This window comes from Lynx rufus, unplaced genomic scaffold (genome assembly GCF_022079265.1).
Source record: "Lynx rufus isolate CCGP_SWC_20201006 ecotype Redwood Valley unplaced genomic scaffold, mLynRuf1.p SCAF_5, whole genome shotgun sequence".
Lineage (NCBI taxonomy): Eukaryota > Metazoa > Chordata > Mammalia > Carnivora > Felidae > Lynx > Lynx rufus.
In genome coordinates this window covers 79,528,459-79,551,924 of record NW_025814867.1, presented here as the reverse complement: position 1 = coordinate 79,551,924, position 23,466 = coordinate 79,528,459, and the positions used below count along the sequence as shown (strand labels likewise).

Genomic DNA, 23,466 nt, shown 5'->3' with positions numbered 1-23,466 from the left:
GGTCTATTTTTAATTTTTTGAGGAACCTCCACACTGTTTTCCAGAGTGGCTGCACCAGTTTGCATTCCCACCAACAGTGCAAGAGGGTTCCCGTTTCTCCACATCCTCTCCAGCATCTATAGTCTCCTGATGTGTTCATTTTAGCCACTCTGACTGGTGTGAGGTGGTATCTGAGTGTGGTTTTGATTTGTATTTCCCTGATGAGGAGCGACATTGAGCATCTTTTCATGTGCCTGCTGGCCATCTGAATGTCTTCTTTAGAAAAGTGTCTAGTAAGAAATTGCTGAGGCTGAGGTCAGAGAGGTTTTTCATGCACAATCCCAGACTTCAGCCTCTACTACAAAGCTGTAATCATCAAGACAGCATGGTATTGGCACAAAAACAGACACATAGACCAACAGAATAGAACACAGACTCCAGAATTGGACCCACAAAAGTATGGCCAACTAATCTTTGACAAAGCAGGAAAGAATATCCAACAGAAAAAAAGACAGTCTCTTTAACAAATGGTGCTGAGAGAAGTGGACAGCAACATGCAGAAGAATGAAACTAGACCACTTTCTTACACCATTCACAAAAATAAACCCAAAATGGATGAAGAATCTGAATGTGAGACAGGAAGCCATCAAAACCCTAGAGGAGAAAGCAGGGAAAAACCTATCTGGCCTCAGCCACAGCAATTTCTTACTTGACACGTCTCCAAAGGCAAGGGAATTAAAAGCAAAATTGAACTATTGGGACCTCATGAAAACAAAAAAGCTTCTGCACTGCAAAGGAAACTATCAACAAAACTAAAAGGCAACGGACAGAACAGGAAAATATATTTGCAAATGACATTTCGAACAAAGGGCTAGTACCATGTCTATTGTAGAAATAAAGAAAAAGAAGGTCAGCCTGGTGAGGTGACAGTTCACACAAGTGAAGTTCTTTCTAGAGAGATGGTCACATGGAATTGAGAAGACGGTAGTCTTCTTACTGGCAAATTTGGAGTCTAAGCTACCAAACTATCCCCAACCCTATCCTTATCTCCAAAATTTCTCCAAAAATTTTTATACTGGCATGGATGAGGATAATGAAATCCCTTTATCAATTTTGTCCATTATCAATTCAAACGTTACCATGAAATATTAATATAAACTACGTGAAAGATCTTCCAGGTCACCTAGACACCAGCTCCAACACTACCACACTCCTTATAGGAAGAAGAGGCAGCTTTGTTCTAGGAATTAGAAGACCAGCATTCCAGCTCTGCCTTCGCTGGGAGAACGGAAAAACAAGTCCATGATTTATCCTCTGTCTTCTAAGAAATTGACAGAATTGCAACGGATCCCTCGTGTAGCTGCACTTCTACCAAGAAATGATGTTCAATGGGTGGGGTCTAGTTACATACTATCTCACAGGTGCTAAATGGTAATAGGTTTTCTGTTTACTTTGGAGGTATGTTCTTTATCTACTCCTTTGTTATGTTTCCAAGACACATTTTTTAGGAGAAGTATCACAAAAGAGAGACACTGTGGAATAAACTAATTGAGATGCTAAAAAGAACCAAACTGTCCCCTGGTTGTTGTTATCATCCACAGAGAACCATTCTGACATGGTTCAGGAAAAAGACAATCATTCATCTTGCCTCTAACTGAGCCTCACTGAGCAATGTTCTTTCCCTGTCTGGGGAAAAACTTGCCTTCTGCAAAGCAAGTGTTTGGCAACATGACCTCGAAAGCTCACTTAAGCTCTGATACTCTATGATCATATTGGGTCTGTGGTTTACGCATTAACTACCTCTGACCTTCTCACACCTGTTCGTCCAAAACTAACACACACATATAGAAATGATCAGAAATTTTAGTTTCAAACACGGAGGTAGTATAATTGCATACCTCTGTGAAGTGTCACAGATGTATATACTTTTACATTATGAAATTTGTTTTTAAAATTACCTCCAATTCCAATGCAGCAAGAAGCTGTAGGAGTTGCTACCCATAACACCCCCCTACCCCTCCACCCCCCCCTCCCGCTGATTCCTCCTCTTACTATGAGTCCTTGGGCATCAAGAGGGCTACCTAAGTATTAAGTACATGTGATTCCTTCATCCACCATTGCCCTTTGCATTCCACATACCCTATATGTCACAATGTCCCTAACTCATTCTTCAAGCAAGGCATTCGCTTTCAACATTCCCTGGCTTCCTCATTCCTGTTTTTCTGGTACCTTGAATCCCACGCGCTTCCCATGACATATGCAACCAAGTAAGTACAGCTGCTCCCTGCTCTGTGAGGTCCTCCTGGACACTTCTGTAGAAAGGCATATAAAGTATAATGCTGATATTACTAGTTTTGATTTTCCAACAATTTCAACATCTGGTAAGTCACATGGTGACTGCAAGTAGCACAACAGGGAAGTCTTCCTTTTGTGTCCTTTAGAATTGTTTATGCGCTTGTCTTTTCTCTAAGACTAGGAATTATTCCAGAGCAAGGACCTGTTGATACCGATCTTTGTATTTCCAATGTCTAATCCACAGTGAGATCTCAATAAATGTTAGGTGAATGAATGAATATGTAAAATTAAGCAACATTTCCCAAAATAAAAAATAGATAAATCAGCACACAAAACTAAAGTTGGGAAATCTGAGAGCAGGAAACGTTTGCTTGGAAAAAGGAGGAAAATGCTCCATAAAATCTATTTTTAAGAGCACAGACATTTTTTTTTAAGTTACATGAATAGAGCTCTTTGGACCTCTCGCTCGGCAAATATTCCACATATATCATCATTTTCCCTCAGATCCATGAATCAAAGCAGCCTTTACAAAGGTGATTCAGAGGTGGGCTTGGGAAAGCATACAATACCTGCTTAAATAATGAGAAATCATAGACCTACTAGCCTACTTTAAGTGTTCGCGTGACTCAACAGATTTTGCAATTTGCTTTGGATCAAAAATGGAAACATCAAAGTTGGGCATTAACAGTGCATTTCTAGGACTTTCCAAGTACCTTTTAATTACAACACAACACAGTCTCCTGTAGATATCATCTTCTCTTGACACATAATTTTTAATATTTTAAGTGTGTGATTATTGTTCTCACAGCATATAATTATGTTAACCAATAAATACTAACACATCTAATTCAGTTCCACCAGAGTGAAGATAATTCAGAAAAATGGGATGTATCTCCCAATTAACTCTTGATTTCCTAAATTAGAATAATAAAACAAAAGTTAGAAAGGATCGCTCTTTAATTTTAGGCACGATGAAAGTAGATCTTTCTCCTAATTCTTAACTTACTCTATTTAAGGGTTACCATTATTAACATTTTTTAACCCTCTAAATGGTTTACTTTTTAGGAGAAAGCCATATTTAAGGGAAACCGTTACTCATATGACTGTATAGTTTGTCACTGGTAAAAAAAAAACAAAAACAAAACATAAACAAACAAAAATCCTGGCATCCTCTGTCTTATTCGAGAACTTAGAACCAAACACACAAAAAAGCCAAGGCCCAGCTGTGCCCACACTGTACTCATGTGCCCTGAGAAGGTAATTTACCTGCCACATCGTAGTTGCCTCATCTACAAAGTTAGCACACTATCTGTATCTAGCAGTTGAGATATCTGTACCTTACTCAAGTGAGAAAATGCAAAAGTGCTTTACAATCAGTAAAGTACTGTCCAAATATCAGTGATTACAAGTTTGTGTGCACAGTAAGATGGCTCAAACAGAAACGGAGCTGCTGAATAATCCATTAAAATGCAGTGATTTATGGGAGGCAGGCACAGACATAGCCTTAAAGAATGAATGCTATATTAAGCAAAAAACTCTGGGCAGAACCTCTCCAGTGTGTATTAGTGTATAATAATTTAGGAGATAAAAAAAAAAAAGATTAAGCAAAAGTCCTATTACAAAAAGGGTGGGTCAAAATAGTATTTGAGCAGAAGACAGATGAGTCCAGATGAAAAGTCAGTGGTTTCACTGTCCTGAAAAACTGGGCTTGAGGTATTTGCTGAGTAGAACTGGAAAAATGTTTAGCACCAAACAATGGCCATAAGCTTGCTTATGAAGTCAGCAAGGCATGTTGAAGAATAATTCTCAGACTTGGGTTCATCCTCCTGCATCCTTCCCGATGTTGTTGTTGGGTTTGTTGTTGTTATCCAAAATGAATTTTAGCTTTCCCCTGCTTAAGAACCTTCAACTCTTCCCCATTGTCTATAAAAATCAGGCCAAAATGTCAATCTGGCATTCACATGTGTCCACAGACTCGCAGTAGGGAACCATCTGGTCCTAGAGCCCACTCCAAGCCTTCATTGGCCTCGTCTGCTGCTTGCCATTCTCTGAATACACCCTGGACCTTCCTGCTTTACAGCTCATGCTGTTCTCCCCTCTGCACCCCAACAATCCAACGCCACCCATCCCGGTAGCTGAACATGCAAGTCTTCGGATAAACCTTCTCAGAGTTCTGAGTACTCAGAAAGTACTACTTTCACGTGCTTCTACCATATTTGCCATAGTTTAACTTCTGAAATCATGGGCTCTTGGAAGATGGTGGCTTGGCTCTCTTTTTCGCCCTATCAACCACCGACTTTCCTTCTCCCAAAAGGTCCCCCCAAAAGACCACAGCGCCTGCTACATACCTGCAACTCAGGGCATTTTTTCCAGAAATGAAATGCATTTTTACTGGAGCCAAGAGCCAAGAGCCAAGACAGGTGAGGAACCACTAAGCTCTGGTGTCTTTTGCCTGGTGCCCTCACAAGGCTGATGAACCCATTATGTGTTCAGAAAAGGTAATGGGACTATGTAAAGAGGTAAAGAGGAAAGTACTGCCACCTTACGTGTGGAAATGGGTGACAGCAGAGAGGCAGGACACGGTTTACGTTCATGAAAGAAACCATCATGAATTCAGGAGCTGCTGTTCAAGAGCCAGAGTGAGACTCAGAGTGCCGTATGCGCTGTCACTTAGTCAAACAAACATCACTCCAGTCAAACAACAGCAACGACGGTGCCAATCCCATGTTTGCACCTAGAGTTCTGCTGGCTGTCTTCTGAGGACTCGGAAGCCCTAGAATAGATTTACCGTTGCCTTCTCAAGACCTGAAAGAGGGGAGCTGGCCAACAGCAGTGGAAGCTCAGCTTCTGAAATGTAGATAATAAACTATGGAGCAGAGAAATAGCCACGCTCTAAAGTAAGCAAAGAAATGAACAGAAGAGCTCATATCAAGGCTCCATTAGAATCAAAAAACAGATTCTAATTGCTACCACTAATTCTGGTGAGACTGAGGAGTATAATAGTGAAAGCTATTCCGAATCTTTGGAAAGAAAAGTTAAGAAAAAGTTTCTTCCTCAGTGAAGAAATCCCAACCCGAGGAAATCTGAGACAGAGAAAGAGATCCCAGGAAAACATAGATGAGAGGTGCCTGGGTGGCTCAGTTGGTTAAGTGTCTGACTCTTGATTTCAGCTCAAGTCATGATCTCATGGTTCATGGAATCGAGCCCTATGTTGGCCTCTGTGCTGACAGCATGGAGCCTACTTGGGATTCTCTACCCCACCCCTGCCCCTCCCGCCTCACTTACTCTCTCTCTCTCTCTCTCAAAAATAAATAATAAATAAACTTTGGGAAACGTTGAAAAATATTTTTAAAAAGAAAATATACATGAACATGTCCCTCATAGCATTACTTACAACAACAACCAGAAAACGAAAGCCACTTTAACATCGAACATAAGAGGTTTCTTTACAGAAGAAATAGCCCTCACCTTAACTTTAACATAGCCATGCTAAATCCTATTTGTGAAGACTATACAGACATACAACAAAAGAGTTCACACAGGGAAAGTCAGAAAAAGAACAGTGCAATAAAATAAGAAGAAATTTAATTTTCACAACATTTCAAACATCTTGTATTCTTCTAAAAAAATACTAGCAAATTCAATTTAAAATCTTTCTGTCAACTAACATACGTTGATATTTATTCAATAAAAAGACAACATAGACCGCTGACCCTGAGAATATCAAAAAAGAACGGAAAGGCAATAAGACACAGCATGTTCTCTTGGGTAACTGTGGACTCTCTGTGGCCAGCAATGTGGCCATATTTACAGAAGGATCTTACCTGTGGAGGCCGAGGCTTGTAGGGCGAGCTGCACTCAAGGTCGGCCAAGATGCTAGTCAGCGAGTCTATCTCGGCATCCAGGCTAGAACGTCTCTCCTCAAGGGTCTTGCCTCCAGGATTTCCCTGCTAGAAGCATCATAGGCATGTTACAAAAATAATAATAGTAATAGTAACAATAAAAAATCTCCAGTTTCTAGTGATATCAGTCTATGTGCAAATCTCTCAAGTTACAGTGTGACTTTGCCCAAGCTTTTCAGCACCTCAGTTTTGTTTCTGTGTTTGTTTTTGTTTTTTTAGCTTTTGCAAAACCTGGAGTAGAATTACCTTCTTTTGACAAATAAGAAAACTGAAAGATATGAAGTGATTTTCCTAAAATCACACACATTAGAGGCTTTCTTTTTTGATGAGTATACAAGCAAAAGGAAATAAATGTCTCCATCCCTGTGCTGAAGGAGCAGATCCAACAGTGGAGCTATTACAAGTTCTCTGTGTTCAGAAACCACCACACAGAATTATGACATTTGAGTGGGAACAGGAAGGGGCAAGGGCGGAGACAGACATCCCAGGAAGAGGAATTGGTGGGCCAAGTGCAGGTACTAGGTGTGTCTGAGAGAGACAATGCATTCCAAGCATTTCACCTCCAAAGTGCGCTAGAAGGAGTCCGCTCAGGGTTCTGGCCAAGGGGATGCAGAGAACACATGTCGCAGTGGTTACTGATTACGAAGCTGGACATCTATGGATTTCACGTGGAAATGTCCCATGTTGTCACAAGTTCTGACACCCACCCGGGCTCAGAAGAATAGGGGGCCATTACAGGGCAAGACACTGTCACAAGGGCATTCCCAGGAATCGTGAGCAGACTGGAGGAAAGCAAGCAAACGGTTTGGTTCGAGCTTAAGGCAAGGTAACGGAAAGTAAGATGGTCATAGGATTTGGAAGCAGAGTGAGTTAGTCTTTTTTTAATGTTTATTTATTTATTTTGAGAGAGATAAAGAGTGTGAGAGAGTGAGTGGGGGAAGGGCAGAGGAAGAGGAAGACACAGAATCTGAAGCAGGCTCCAGGCTCTGAGCTGTCAGTACAGAGCCCGACACAGGGTTCAAACTCAGGAACCATGAGATCATGACCTGAGCTAAGTCGGAGGCTTAACTGACTGAGCCACCCAGGCGCCCCATGTATGTTTATTTTTATATCTGCAAACTTAATGAACTCACCTATTAGTTTTAAGAGGTTCATTTGTTTTGTTTTGTTTTGTTGTTTTTAAGAATCCTTGTAATTTTCTATGTAGCGAATCATGTCGTCTATAAATTGGGACAATTTTATTTTGGGGGAGCCTGGGCGGCTCAGTCGGTTAAGCATCTGACTCTTGACCTCGGATCAGATTATGATCTCATGGTTCGTGGGGCTGGAACTCACAAACTGTGAGATCATGACCTAAGCTGAAGTTGGACACTCAACCGACTGAGCCACCCAGGCATCTCTTAAAGTATTATTTTAGGGGCACCTTGGTGGCTTAATCGGTTGACTGTCCAACTCTTGATTTCAGCTCAGGTCCTAATCTCACAGTTTGTGAGTTTGAGCCCCAAGTCAGGCTCTGTGCTGACAGCGTGAAGCCTGCTTGGGATTCTCTCTCTTCCTCTCTCTTTCTGCCTCTCTCTCTCAAAAGAAATAAATAAACTTATAAAACGATTCTTTTAAGGTGACAAAGTTATTAGTGATTGTGGATTGTATTGGGAGTGTCTCTTTCAACTCCATCAAGAAACCGAAGTATATCTGCAACAAGACCCAACCAAAATGAAATAATGGGAAATTAGTGTCATCTCATCAACTCTACTGAACTTCTCTGAAGCAGTTAAATATCAGGATAGGCTGCTAAAGAGTTTAGAAAAAGCATCAGCCAGGATGCTTGGGTGGCTCAGTCAGTTAACTGTCTGACTTTGGCTCAGGTCATGATCTCATGGCTTGTGGGTCAGACCCTGTGTCGGGCTCTGTGCTGAGAGCTCAGAGCATGGAGCTTGCTTCAGATTCTGTGTCTCTTTCTCCTCTCTCTCTCTCTCTCTCTCTCTCTCTCTCTCTCGCTGTCCTTCCCCTGATAGTACTCTGTCTCTGTCTCTCTCTCTCAAAAATAAATAAACTTAAAAAAAATTAAAAGAAAAGAAATAAATGTATCAGCCAAGAAACCAGAATATCCTCAGCGACAACAAAAAATAGGGTACATTGACACGCCAGCATTCAATCTTACAATTCTCTAAGTAAACTTATCTTATTAGTGATGTGCTAAATCAGGTAACGATAGCATAACAGCATTGTCTGTTAATATCACTAGTTTTTTTTCCTCTAGTAGTCTGCTCACCAGACCAGCTTTCCTGAGTCCCAGAACTTAAATTTAAGTCTCTACATAAAACAGACCTAATAGGCTCTGGTGTGTCTGTCCATCACTTCTGAATTTAGCCCGTGTAAGTTGATCCCTCTGGACTTGATCTGTCCCAGGCACACAGATAACATCAACATCTATGACGTCACGGCCCAGCCCCATGGAGCCAAAACAGATTGTCGTCTGTCCCAGAAGTAGTGGTATTCTTACTTGTGAGCCGTCTCTGAATAAGGGTATCATTCATCACACTATCTAAAGCAGCTTCCTCATCATTTTCTGGTTCTGAATGTATTTGCATGACCCTTGTATGGTACTCTAACCTCTCACCTTGTTTTTCTCATAATATCAATCATCTTTTAATATCTTAATATTATCTTTTAATATTATCTTTTATTTGGCTGTCTGTCATCAGTTGGCCCAAGAGAACGTGAGCTTCCTGAGGACAGAATTTTGTCCATTTAGCTCCTTGCTGTTTCCCCACAGTCTTGCTAGGGCCCGATCCATGGACGTGTTCAATAAATTCTTTGAGTAAATAAATGAATAACGACTGACTCTGCCACAGGTCCAGCCAGCAACCTTCTTCATATCAAAACCTTTGGGGTAAAAGCAGCCAGAGGTACAACAGGCTCAGTGGATGCTCTTGTATATCGAATATGTAATATGTTCTAGAAAGGGAATCAGAGTCCCAGGGTGCATGAGTGTGCACCCATGTATATGCCTGTATATTCCATGCTGTATGACCCATATTTGCAGCTTGCCCTTAAGAAAACCGAGATTGCCCTCGGCTCTCTTGCCAAAGCCAAAAATAGAAAACAGTGTCATAGCAGGTGGGTTATGTTTTTTCAGAGTCTGAATTTCCAGTTTGACCAAGTCCTATAAGGCTAGTCGCCCTCTGTCCTAGAAAGATATGTTTCCAGAATGCTAATCCCTCTATCAAAGGCGATCTCAACTTTATCCTGCTATGAAATATGGTGGCATTATAAAGAATAAAGTCCCTTTAATGTTTAAAATTCATGTGAAAGGGCATCTGGGTGGCTTAGTCAGTTAAGCGTCTGATTCTTAATCTCAGCTCAGGTCTTGATCTCAGGGTCATGAGTTCAAGCCCCACACTGGGCTCCGTGCTGGGCGTGAAGCCTACTTAAAACAAAAATAAAAATAAATAAAATAAAATTCATGTGAACATTCTGGGGAATGGGTCCTGGTACAACAAGGAAAGATGGGACATTATTGTTTGGGAAGGCAATTGAGAACTATGTGAATCTGATTCCCTTATGCATATTTCCATTATCTCCCTATAGTCATAGACAGAGTAATATATGTGTAAGGGTGGGGAATTGGTTAAATTCTTCTATGGGCCATAGCCTCCTCACCCTCACCTGCCCTACCTAAGCCAGAGAGATGTTACAAGATTCAGATAAGAAAATGGATGGGAAAATACTTTGTAAATCGTAAAGTGCTATAATTATGATCATTTTCTTAAATAGCATTAATTATAGTAACCAGTAACTGAATTAATATGAATAATACACCTATTGTTAATTATTCTTCTTCTTAAAGGGAGCATCATTCATTAAGTGTCCCCTTGGGGTATCAGTAAAGAGACAGAATTTAATCAGGTCTTCAACATCTGTACTTTACTGTAGCAGAAAGCACATCAACCGCCCTTGCTCTAAGTACTGGGATGTCTAACCACAGAGACTCAAAAGTCACAGAATTATCCTGAGCTATACAATGAAACAAGTAATTATAGTGCTTAACCAGCCTGTACATGTAAGACTTCAGTTGGCATCCAGCCTCCTTGTCCTCTCTTCCCTCCAAGCTGGGACTACTCCCCATTTGTAGTTTCTCATATTAGGTTGATGCAATTCAACAAGTTCCAGCCTAATGCCATGGGATTTTGCACTAAGATCCCTGGCCCCTTGCTGCGCTACCTGACCTTCTGATAAGAGCTCTGCTCCCATATTTCAATCCCTATTACAAATTAGAACAGATCTCTTTCTCACTGCTGAGTCTCTATCTTATGCCTCAATTCAAATAATGGAAGTCCTGCCCATGCCCTACACTTGCACGTCTCTTAGTCCTCTCCTGTACAGAACCTTTAGATTTGGGAACTATCTTACTACTCCCAACACTTTATAGTAGATGCCAGAGGTGACAGTCTTATAACCAGTTCACAGAATGGCCCACACTTAGCAACTTGTCTTCCTCACTTCGTATCACTGCAGCCACACCCATCACTTGATGGTTAAACCGCCTGCTCGAGGCCAAATAACAAGGAGGAAGATTCCCCTGATCCTTTGCTCAATGCTTTTTCTAGATACCACATGACCTCCTGTAAAGCGTCCATTGTAATAACAACAACTCTCAGGCTCTTCAACCATAACTAGAGAGATCCCAGTGTCTCAGTCCAGGTTCTGCCAAAAAAACAAAGCCTGAGACAGAAGCTGGTGTACAGGTCACTTATTTTGGGAAATGACTCCCAGGAAAGAGGACTTAAGGACTGGAAGACTTAAGTGAGGGAGGAGGAAGGTCAATCCAAAGGTGCTGTACTGAGGTGGCCAGTGCTGTGAGCACTAGGGCTCCCTTCTCCTGGGAGGGCTGTGAGGAACGCTGTGAATCATGCTTCAGACCTCCCCACCTTAGGGATGAAAGACAAGAATGTTTATCCTCAGGCTCCAGTTTTCCACTGGTCTAGGGTTGCCTATGGGGTTATAAACTCCCCCATACTCATCCTAAGAAGTAGAATGGTGACAGAGAAGCTTCTGGTGGTCACTGTAGCAATTAATGGTGTGTAGAGGTGGGAAGACACAGTGAGAGGCTGGATACAAATGGTGATCAGTGACTGGGTCTTTTCACTAACAGTTTTAAAACCCCCATGAGTAAGCCTTCCATAAGACATTAGTTTCTATGCGACTCTTACTGTCATCCACTCATTAACAATCTATGTGACAAAAGCTCACCAAACACAACTGGGGCTTATTATAACTTGGAAAATCATAATTCTTAGTGCCACTAGCAGAATTATAGGCTGATGACTTCTCCATTGTAAATATATAAGAAACGACTTTAAAACAGGGCCCAGAACCAAAATGTATAGCATGAAGGCTATTTCCATGAATCTGATTTTAGATGGGTAATGTTTTTGCCCACATCCTGGTAATCCACTAATTATAGGTGATAGACCAGGAGTGATAGTCTTGAGCTAGGAAAGAGTATTCACTTGTATTTATTTATTCCTTCTTTATATCCAAATACATTATTTAAAGAAAGTTAAGCTCACAGGAAAGTTGAACAGGTAGTAAAATTAACTCCAACCACACATCTTTCCCCCAGATTCATCAATAGCCCATATTTTGCCATACTTACTTGCTCTCACTCTCTCTCTCATAACAAATACATTTATTTGTTTCATTTATTATTGTAGTTACACCATTCGAAAGAAGTTGCAGAAACTTCCCCTCTATATACTTGAGCTTAAGCTTTTATCTCCTAAGAAGTCCTTGTACCGTGATCACACCCGGGAGGTTTAAGACAGGTGTACAATTATCTAATGTGCACACTTGCTCACTTTTCACCATCAATCTCAGTAACATCCTTTTATTTATTGTTGTTATTTTCCATCCAAAATCCAATCAAAGATCACACATTGAGATGGCACGTCTTTAGGTCTCTTCCCCACCCCCTCCTCCCGGCCTATTTTTGTCTTTCATGAAACTGACTTTAAGCATTCAGGCAAGGTGTCTTATAAAAAGTTCAACAACCTTGCGTTGTCTGTGATTATTGTGTATGATGCTGTGTCCACCCCACTGCATCACACAAGGAAGCTCAGGATGTCAATTTGGCTCGGTTTAGTGATGCCAAGTTTGATGACTTCATTAAGGTAGTGTCCGACAGATTTCTTCATTGTAAAAGTTGCTCTCTTCCCTTTTAAATCAATAAATTATCTGTGAGGTGGCACTTGAAAACTCTGCTATTATACTGCTCATCAAGAACCTTTCACCTAAAGGTTTTAGCATCCACAGATGATCCTCATCTGAATTGATTATTACATTGGTGGCTACAAAATGGGGACAGGAAATAAATGCATTCTACTTAGCATAATAACAAGTTAGTTGTTAAGTATTCATTTCCAATTTTGAGGTAGGGGACCAGGATAAATGGCCAAGTCCTCTGCTATGAAAAAAACATCAGGAACCTGAGGATCAAATCAACATTCTTAAAAAAGAGAGTTCATGTTCAGGCTGTTAGGAGAAACATAGGATCAAGGCAAATGATCTAGTTAATTAAGAACCACTGTCTGTCCTAGGGAGTTTACTTCCTAGAATTAGAGCCAATGCCCAGTATCACACACTCAAACCATGCATGAGCCTGACCTCAACCTCAACGATGTCCAGAATCTTTGAGGTGGCTAAGCAATCACAGTGACACATCACAGAAGGGGGATTTAAAGAGCCAAGATTTTACGTGATTGCTCAGAAACACACCTGAGAAAGAAACAAATCATCAGAGAGAAACTTGATGTTAAATGTACTAAACCTATGATTTTTTCAATTTTTTTAATATGTACTTATTTTGAGAGAGAGAGAGAGAGTGCATGAGGGAGAAAGTGCAAGTAGGGGAGGGGCAGAGAGAGAGAATCCCAAGCATGCTCCACGTGGAGCCCCGAGTGGCACTTGATCTTACAACTCTGAGATTGTGACCTGAGCCGATGTCAAGAATTGGATGCTTAACCGACTAACCCACCCAGGCACCCCTAAATCTACATTTAAATCACGTTTTCCAAAGCTCAGAGAACTTGAGCAGACCCCATGTGTAACACCAAGGGACTCCCAATAGGCCCCAAACTTGGGCTCCCTTTTGTGATTCATTAGGAAAAAAAAAATCTCCCTGATAGTTTAGGAAAAACAAAACAAAACAAAACAAAACAAAACAAAACAAAACAAAACTATCTCACCTTAGGAAACCCTAGAAGACTAGAAACAAAACAGTACATTCTTTTACACACAATTACCATTTTCTTTTCAGTGGACTTACGTATTAATACACTGTAGATATTACTTCATTTTTATATTCTATTATGGTCAGAAAAGTTCATTATTCCCTTATTTCTAACATTAATGAAGAAAAAAAAGAAAATGGTTGATGATACAAGAGATATAAAAAAAACTGTATTGTCTATAAACAACAAAACTAAGTTTCAATCATTGATCATCTTTCTATTGTTAATTAAGCTGAGAATATAATTAATAATTTTTTTCATGATCATTTTTGTTACACTCCCCCCAACCAAGCACCTCTAACACAAAAAGAGTAATGGCAAAGCCTCTGGAGTCAGACTGTAGGGGTTAGAAACCTTCTGCCACCTGTCAATTTGGTGACATGAATCAATCTAAGGTCTCTGGGCCCCAGCTCCTCATGCTGTTGTTACAAGGATTAAATGAGTTCATTCACGCCAAGTACTGCTCACATCTCAAGTATTCAATAAACATTGGCTACTCGACTATTGCTTTGACCACAGTCGCAAAATAAATGCTTTGGCTGACATAGTCAGAGTGAGTATATGAGTTTGAAAAGTATTTTGATTCAAAGTAGAATCAGGTGCTGGAGTTTCAGTTCGATGAGGCTCCCGTACTTCACACATGATGGTGCTAGGAATGAACCGCAAAGAACATAATTCAAGATCAGTGGTTCTCACACTTTAGTCTGTTACAGAACCACCCAGAGAGCATGTGAAAATGCAGATGACTGGGATCCAACCCCCAGAACTTCTGATTCTGTGCATCTTCGGGCAGGCCCAAGAATTTACATTTCTCACAAGTGTTGAAGGGATGCCAACAATGCAGGTCTGAGGATCACACTTTGAGAACCACTGGTGTAAGTAGATTTCTAACACAATGAACACTTAGAAGGGTGTGTGCGTGCGTGTGTGTGTGTGTGTGTGTGTGTGTGTGTGTGGGTGTCTCTTGAAGATACTAACAGGTGAACCAAATAATAGGTAAGAAAGATCTGGATAAAAATAAAATGGAGACAGTAGCAGTGCTTCTTAATATCATCCCCCATGCTATATTAATAATATCAGTCCCCTTATCACACGGATTCTGATAATGTTGAGTTGGCGGGTAGCATACACTAGGTGAGAATTACAGAAAATATGACCTATTTTATCCAATAGAAATGTCACCTTATTGAAGAGACCCCAAATGCTGGGGGGAAAATGCTTTAATTCATGGCTGTGCACTCTCCTTCCCACTGATTTAGCTAAAGGGCCCACCTTTCTGAAATCCATCAACCTTATTGAATGTACTCTCCTCCATGAAAACATTACTGATAACCTAACTACTGGATAATGGACTCTCCTTTGCCTAACTCTGCTGATAGCAATATTCATAGGGTAACTCCCTCACTGTCGGTTTGTGAGAATGGCTCTTCTCCACGCTGTTCTAGGAAACAGTTTGTGCTAAGCAGCATGAAGGCTAAAGAAGGCATGATCCTCAGTCTCAAGGAGTTTACAGTCTACTGGATAATATTACTTTTCTATCTGCCTAATAACATCAAATACACTATGTTCTTTGAGACTCTGTAAAACCATGTGGAAGAGACAGAGATTTAAAAACAAAAGCAATCTCCTTCCCTAAGATGCTGGCAATGCTTCCAATGGCTGGCAGAAATATAATTCAACTTTTCTGGTGTGCAAAGCAAAGCTAAAACTCCAGTCTCTTTACCATCTACATAGATTCATCTACCCTGTAGGTTAAGGACAGTGGTAAAAAGTGCCACAAAAAGCCATCTTTGGAGCAAACTCTGTTGCATTCAAAATAGAGACAACACTTTTATGATTCAAACAGAATAACAGCTTGGCATCTGGGAACATGGCATTGAATAAACAGAAAGTAGGGTAACAATAGGAGACAATGAGAGCTTTCCATGGTTCTAGTACACTTGAAGCAAAAACATCAAGATAAAACCGAAACATTAGACCTGATACATAGCTCAATTTTCCCCCATCACATTCCCTACCATCTCATACTTTTCAGCACTAAACACACTCACCCAAAGTTGACAATGTTTGGCCAAGTCACATCTCTTTAAAGGGAACAATCCTGCCCTCATTGTTTGTTGCCAAAAGATCCATATTTTGGACCAGTTATGTAACCCCACATCAAAATGTGACCCACGGAAGCAAGGCTGGACACCTGACCAAAGATGAACCGGCTGGTGAAGAACCTTTGGCCGATGACAAAAAGAGAAGCAATGTTATTAAACGTCCTTCTCTTATCAATTTGGGTGAAGAAACGTTAACAAAACTGCCATGAGGATGGACTGTGGTCACGATACGCCAAGAAGACCATGATTGTGGCTAATTACTAATAATTAGATAAGAGGCCAACTATTGGAAGGGGCCGAGGAATAAGGAATGTGCCAATAGTGGAGAAGCAGAGGATCGAAGAGGGAGAAGGAGGCAGGGAGGGAGAAGGAATGAAAAGCAAAGAGAGATGGCTTCATCCCTGAGCCTTCTGCCGTCAGACTCCATCCACATGGATTCTTGAGATAAACTCTTTTACATGGGGATACTCTGTAGGGACTCTGTTCCCCAGTCAGCCCAACTGAGGCAGCCAGTGCAAGATCTGCTCACTTGTGAGGACGACAGCCCGGGAAGCCAGGTCTACCTGTGACATCATAAGCACTGACCTTTCCTTTCTAAAACTCAATTTTTTCCTCTTGAAAATGAGGTGTATGAGCCTTCCGGGTCCACTTTTATTTTTTCAAGTTCTCACATTGTATGGGTCTATAATGACATTTCACAACTTGCCTGCCATCGTCTTTGTTGCCCGCTTGCAACCAGATCTAAACCAGAAACAGGCCACCTCAGAGCTTACGCCAACTCAGCTATAAGTAAATAGCCTCATTTCTCACTGTTCTGTGCAGATAAGAAAGCACAAAGAGGGGCGGCTGGCGGGCTCAGTCGGTAGAGCACGTGACTTTTGATCTTGGGGTTGTGAGCGAACCCCACATGGGGTGTAGAGATAACTTAAAAATAAAATCTTTAAAAAAAAGCAAAAACAACAAAATACCAAAAAATTAATAATTTCCCTGTATTTGCTCATTCATTATTTCAACATAAAAATAATATTGAAATATTGATAATACTCAAAGTAGCTCCTTGTGATTAAAATAAAGATCAGTTTGCATGAGCATAGCTATAGGGTAACATGGAAAAATGTATTACCTATGTTAATAAAATGCATATCATAATAATAACCACAAGAAGATTATTTGACAGTAAAATAAACATTTGCCACACCTTTCTAAAGCAGCAGAATCCTCTGCTGGAAATGAAATTCTATATGGAACCTCATTACATAAACAGATAAAAACAGAACTACTCTGGTTCAAATACATCAGGAGAAGCCCAGGGTTCCACCCAGCGGGTCCTCCCCATTAGCTCCAGTAATGTCCCAGAAGCACTTCTATAAAAAGATAGTTCAAAAATCACAGCTGCAGGTTCTCTAGGCAAGCCATAGATGAAGAAATGGGATCCTTAAGGTCCACCTTGCTAGTCAGTCCCATACATCGTTTAAGCTGCCTTTTCTACTGTGTGTGTGTGTGTGTGCGCGCGCGCACGCGAGCACGTCCATGTGTGAAAAAAGGAAGCACAGGCATATCTCTGAGATATCGGGGGTTCGGTTCTAGACCACCATGATAAAGCAAATATTATAATAAAGCAAGTCAAATGAATGTTTTGGTTTCCCCATGCCTATAATAGTCATGTTTACACTGTACTGTGGTCTATTAAGTGTGCAATAACAGCATTGTCTAAGAAAAAAACCAATGTATCAAAATACTTTGCTGTTAAAAAAAATGCTAACCATCACCTCAGCTTTCAGCAGGTCACTATCGTTTTGCTGGAGGATCTTGCTTCAATGCTGAGGGCTCCTGACTGGTCACAGTGGTAGTGTACTGAAGGGTGGGTGGCTGTGGCAATTTCTTACAATCAGATAACACGGAAGTTCACTGCATCGATAGAATCTGCTGCTCATGAACAATTTCTATGTAGCACGTGATGCTGTTTGATAGCATTTTACCCACAGGACTTCCTTCAAAATTGGAGTCGGTTTTCTCAAACCCTGCTTCTGTTTTATCAACTATGTTTATGTGATATTCTAAATCCTTTACTGTCATTTCAATAACCTCCACTGCATCTTTACCAGGCCTGGTTTCCATCTCAAGAAACTTTTCTTTGCTCATGCATAAGAAGCCAAGTCCTCATCCATTAATGTTTGATCCAGGGACTGCAGAAAATTCAGCCACATCTCCAGGCTCCACTTTTCATTCTATCTAGTTCTCTTGCTGTTTCCACCACATCTGCAGTTACCTCCTCCACTGAAGTCTTGAACCTTTCCAAGTCATCCATAAGGGCTGGAATCAACTTCTTCCAAACTGCAATTAATAGTGATATTTTGAACTCTTCCTGTGAGTCATAAATGTATTTAAAGGCATCTAGAATGGTGAATCCTTTCCAAAAGGTTTTCAATTAACTTTCCCCAGAGGAATTACAGTCTAAGGTAGCTACATAGCCTTAGGAAATGTATTTTCTTCAACAATAAGACTGGAAAGTTGAAATTACCCCTTGATCCATGGGCTACAGAATGGGTGTTGTGTTTACAGGCAGGAAAACATTAAACTCATTGTACATCTCCATCAGAGCTCTTGGGTGACTGGGTGCGTTGTCAAGGAACAGTCATATTTTGAAAGGAATCTTCTTTTTTTTCTCCCCCTGAACAGTAGTTCTCAAGAGTGGGCTTAAAATATTCAGTAAAACCATGTTGTCAACAGATGTGCTGTCATCTAGGCTTTTCTGTTCCACTTACAGGGCACAGACAGAGTAGATCTTGCATAATTCTTAAGGGTCCTACCATTTCTAAAATGGGAAATGAGCACTGGCTTCAACTTAAAGTCACCAGCTACAATAGCCCCTAACAAGAGAGTCAGCTTTTGAAGCTCTGAAGTGAGGCATTGACTTCTCTCTAGTGATGAACATTCTAGATGGCATTTTTTTTTCTCCTGAAGAAGGCTGTTTTGTCTCCATTGAAAAGCTGTTGTTTAGTGTACCACCTTCATGAATTATCTTAGCTAGATCTTCTGCATAACTTGCTGCATGCAGCCTCTATCTCAGCATTTGCTGCTTCACTTTGTACTTTTATGTTATGGAAATGGCTCCATTCCTTAAAGCTCATGAACCAACCACTGCTACCTTCAAACTTCTCTCCTGCAACTTCCTTATCAGCCTTCACAGAACTGAATGAAGTCAGGGCCTTGCTATGTATCAGTTAGGCTTTGGGAATGTGGGGGAATATTGCAGCTGGTTTGATCTTCCATTCAGACCAGTGAATTTTTCTCCATATCAGCAATTTTCTTTCTTATCATTCATGTATTCGCTGGAGTAGCACTTATAATTTTCTTCCAGAAATTGATTGTGTTTCACTTTATTGCATTTGCAACATGGTTAACCGGACAAGAGGCCTAGCTTCAGGCCTATCTTGGCTTTTGACGTGCCTTCCTCATTAAATTTAATCATTTCTAGCTTTTGATTTAAAATGAAAGATGTGTAACATTTCCCTTCACCTCAACATTTAGAGGTCACTGTAGGGTTGTTAACAGGGCTGATTTCAATATTGCTGTGTCTCAGGGAATAGGGAGGCCCAGGGAGAGGGAGAGAGGGGGGAACGGTCAGTCGGTAGAGCAGTCAGAACACAAACATTTATGGATTAATTGTGTCACCTTGTATGAGTGTGGTTCATGGTACCCCCAAGGATCACTGATCACAGATCACTATAACAACTGTAATGATAATGAAAAATTTGAAATATTGCTTTATTATGAAAATGTGAGAGACATGAAGTGACCAAATGCTACTGGGAAAATGACACCAATTAACGTGCTCCACACAGGGTTACCAAAAAGCTTTATTTTGTTAAAAAAATAAATGCAATATCTGTAAAATACCAGGTATGCCTGTACACCCAATTGAAATATTTATAAAGATATCCATAAAATCATCTGAGATCATGGAAACTTTCCCGGAAATGCTTTGCATAATACAATTAATACAAAAAATTACAAGTAGAAATTTTAAAAGGTAGAGAAAAAAAAGAATCAGTTTGATTTTCCATTAAGGAAACATTAATTTGAGGCGTGGCAGACGGAGAACAAAAAATCGTTTGAACCTATGAATTAAATAGACCGAATAAAATACAGTTGGGTCCTCACCATAGAAAATATGCAACAGAAAACAGGCCCTGCCAGATATTTCCACTATTGATTTTGCTTTAAAACCTTACAGAAGAGGGGAGCCTGGGTGGCTTAGTCAGTTAAGCATCCGAATTTGGCTCAGGTCATGATCTCGCAGTTCGTGAGTTCGAGCTTCACGTTGGGCTCTCTGCTGTCAGCACAGAGCCCACTTCAGATCCTCTGTCCTCCTCTCTCTGCCCCTCCCCCACTCTCTCTCTGTCTCAAAAATAAATAAACATGAAAAGTATTTTTAAAAAATAAAAATAAATAAGACCTTACAGAAGATAGTTTCCTTATTTTGCATTTTGATAATACAGGGCCAATGAGTTAGGGCACGATAAATTTGTGACAGAAGCCACTTTCTCACATTCCTCCACAGAATAATAGAAATAACCAAGAGCAAATGTTTGAATACATAGAACTTTGATATTAACATCATATATCAGCTCATCATCCTCAAGCTTTTTTTCCCCCCTTGAATCCTTTCATGACCCCTCAAAATGATGACAAAATTGAAAACCAAGGAAAGTATTCAGTTCCCATGTGTAACACGAAGGGGCATGCCATCAAAGTGGAAAAGGAGTGAGAAATTCTTTTATACATTTGTGGCTGTGATTCTATGTGCTGAGCTCCATCAATCAGGACTTTCAGATAAAGGATGTTTGGGGAAGTGTGACTAGATTATAGATGATTAGCATGAAAATGGTAACTCAGGCTTAAGAAATATCAGAACTGGGGGCGCCTGGGTGGCGCAGTCGGTTAAGCGTCCGACTTCAGCCAGGTCACGATCTCGCGGTCCGTGAGTTCAAGCCCCGCGTCAGGCTCTGGGCTGATGGCTCAGAGCCTGGAGCCTGTTTCAGATTCTGTGTCTCCCTCTCTCTCTGCCCCTCCCCCGTTCATGCTCTGTCTCTCTCTGTCCCCAAAAAATAAATAAACGTTGAAAAAAAAAATTTAAAAAAAAGAAATATCAGAACTGGAAGGGAGCATTAAGGGGCTCTTCCAACATTTTCACTGAAAAATAATGATAGTGCCCCCCCAAAGAAGTGATTTAAATGTCTGAGGTAATAATTTAGTGAAGGGGTTGAAATGGGACTAGAATCTGAACATCCTATACAGGGAAACATCTTCTCCAAAGCAATAGCTCAGACGTTATTTCAACCGTTGTTCTTACGAGCCTATAATATAAACAGAAAGATCCTCTTGTCCCATTTTACAGATGAGGAAATGTTACAAAAGACAGGAGCAGAGACATTCCCCATGGATTTCCACTTCACTGTTGGGATAAGACCAACAAAATGGAAGAGTCATCCTCAAGCCAGTTCAACTGCAATACTAACGTACAGGCGCAAACAAGAGCTACCAAAATTCCTAGAAGAGAGATGCCAGAATGGGTGGGGACACTGAGGCTCACACCCAATGGAGACAGGAAGAATCTTAGCCACCATCTATCACAAGGCCATGTTGAACCAAAAAAGGAAACAAAGGACCAGAAAGCTTAAGTGATTTGCTAAAAGTCCAACAGCCAAATGATAATGATGGGTCAGGGAGACCTAAGTCAATGCTACCTGGCCCCAGTCCACCCACCCAAAACTCCCAACTGTCAAGAAGACAGTATTAAAATGTTCTCCTAATAAACTTACAAGTGTGCTACTGTCAGAAGATGACTTAATAATAGTGAGACCCAGAAAAATGTTCTTGATTACCTACCCAGAACAACCACAGAATTCTCTTTTGCCACCACGGAGGTGGGTGTATGAGCCAGGAAAGCAGAAAGGAGCAAACTAGGCATTTGGTCCTGGTTCTGCCATAATTCGTCAGGTGACCCTGGGCCAATCGCTTTGTCCTTCTAAGCTTATGTTTGCTCACCAGCAATATGATGGGTTTAGACTTGATCTTTACAGTTTCTTCTGGTTCAAAAATTCTGCTTTTCTAACACATCCACCTACCTACAATCTACCTAACATTATAAGGAATCTAAAGTGTTTCATTGTTGTTGATATATTTTTCCTCACTTGTAGCCACTTACTGGAACCAAATTACTCTGTTCCTATTTAGTTTAAGTGTACTTTGATAGTTGAAAATACAGAAGATACAGAGCAGCCACTAACAAGATACAATTTGAAACAGCCACTTCAAAAATAGGGTCATGGATAGCAACTTTATAAAGGAAACTGCTTTCAGTTACCTTGTCTGGACGGCCAGCAGTTGATTAATGGAAATGGAAGAAAATAGGGGAGGGTGACAACATGCTAGCAAGCTGGCAGAAAAGGACAAGACAAAACACACATGATGTCTTACCTCACAGGCTAAAAATGGAAAAGATATGGGGAGCAGGATTACTGAAACTGTCAGGAAGGTTATTTTCTAATAGTAAAAGATGCACCTGCTCCCTAATAATTGTCCCAAATATGTTCATCCTTTTACCTTGGTCAAACTTGCTGTTCAAAGGCAGCTCCGGGAAGTGGCCTATGAGCTAGTACAATTGCGGTCAGCCACTCTATCCCCTGTACACAGCCTGGGATGCAATGACCGCTAGGAACGTGGGGAAAGGAAACCGTAGCTTTGTCTGCACCGCCATCATCAACAGGCAAGTGCCTGAGCTTAAAAAAGCACTTGTGTCAATATTTCTCATTGTATTGCACAGGCAGAGTCCTGTCTGTGCAAATAATAATAATAATAGCACTAACAGTAATAGTAATAGTAAAATAAATAGAGATTGGTAGATATGATTCCTGTTGAAAAAAGAGGACAACAAGGGTCAGAGAAAAAGACCACTTTCCATGTCACTCAGGTAGAAAATGGAAGTATTAGAATTTAGGACTCAAACATTTCACTCCCAGGCTCATGCTCTGGCACCTTCCATGACACCAAGCCAGAAATGCAAATAGGAAAGGTTTTCCCTTCAAGCATCGAACTGTGATTATCCTATCAGGTTACTGGGACTCAGGTCACGGCCGTAACTATAGTTAAAAGACAATCTCCAGTCGTCTCTTTTGCTTTCTACTTCTCCGTTGAGTATAGGTTTCATTCACCTTTCCAGAAATATTTATCAAATACTCAGGCCCTATTAATATGAAGGAATTATTTAAAAAAAAAAAGGTAATCAATGGTTCTCATCTTCCAAGTGCTTACAGGTGCATGAGAAAGGTTAGTTGATCCACAAACGACTGTATCACAGAGCTGAATACAGGCAGGTAATATTCAGGTATAGGAGATGCAACACACTAGAGCAGAAAAATAGAGAAATCAGAAAAGGCTGCGTGTACTTGAGGAGAATTGAAAAGATCTTGAATGGAGAAAAGAGAGTTAAGATATTTCCCACACGAGCATAAAGACATCGGGGGAACACTGTGGCATGCACTAGCACTGGGCAAACAAGAATATTCCTGCAGGTAAAAATAGAGGAAGATCAGGCTCAAAGGGTCAGCTGCGGTCAGAAAGTGCAGGTGGGCAAGTTCTGCACGGAAGGAGCTTGGCCTCTATCCAGGGTAGAGACCTCCAACGGGTACGTGCGTCCCCGTGACGAAAAGAGAAGGTGGGCAGGGGTGGTTGTATCTCGGGACGCAGTGTGGATGTGGGAACAAACACATGGTATGAATCACATATATTTTAGGCGGTGCACAGACAATTTACATCAACGACACTCCTAGCAGGAATTCCTATTTTTACGGAAAAGTTTACAATTGATAAAAAAAAAAATAAGTACAG

The 23,466-nt window shown here is 40.7% G+C and overlaps 1 protein-coding gene across 1 annotated transcript in view; it reads right to left on the bottom strand.

The window, feature by feature from the left end:
* LPP (LIM domain containing preferred translocation partner in lipoma) overlaps positions 1-23,466 on the bottom strand; it is a 677,526-nt gene that overhangs the window by 335,947 nt on the left and 318,113 nt on the right. The window contains exon 8 of the mRNA XM_047099816.1: positions 6,099-6,224. Coding sequence (XP_046955772.1) covers positions 6,099-6,224 — 126 coding nt within the window. The remainder of the gene's footprint in view (positions 1-6,098; positions 6,225-23,466) is intronic.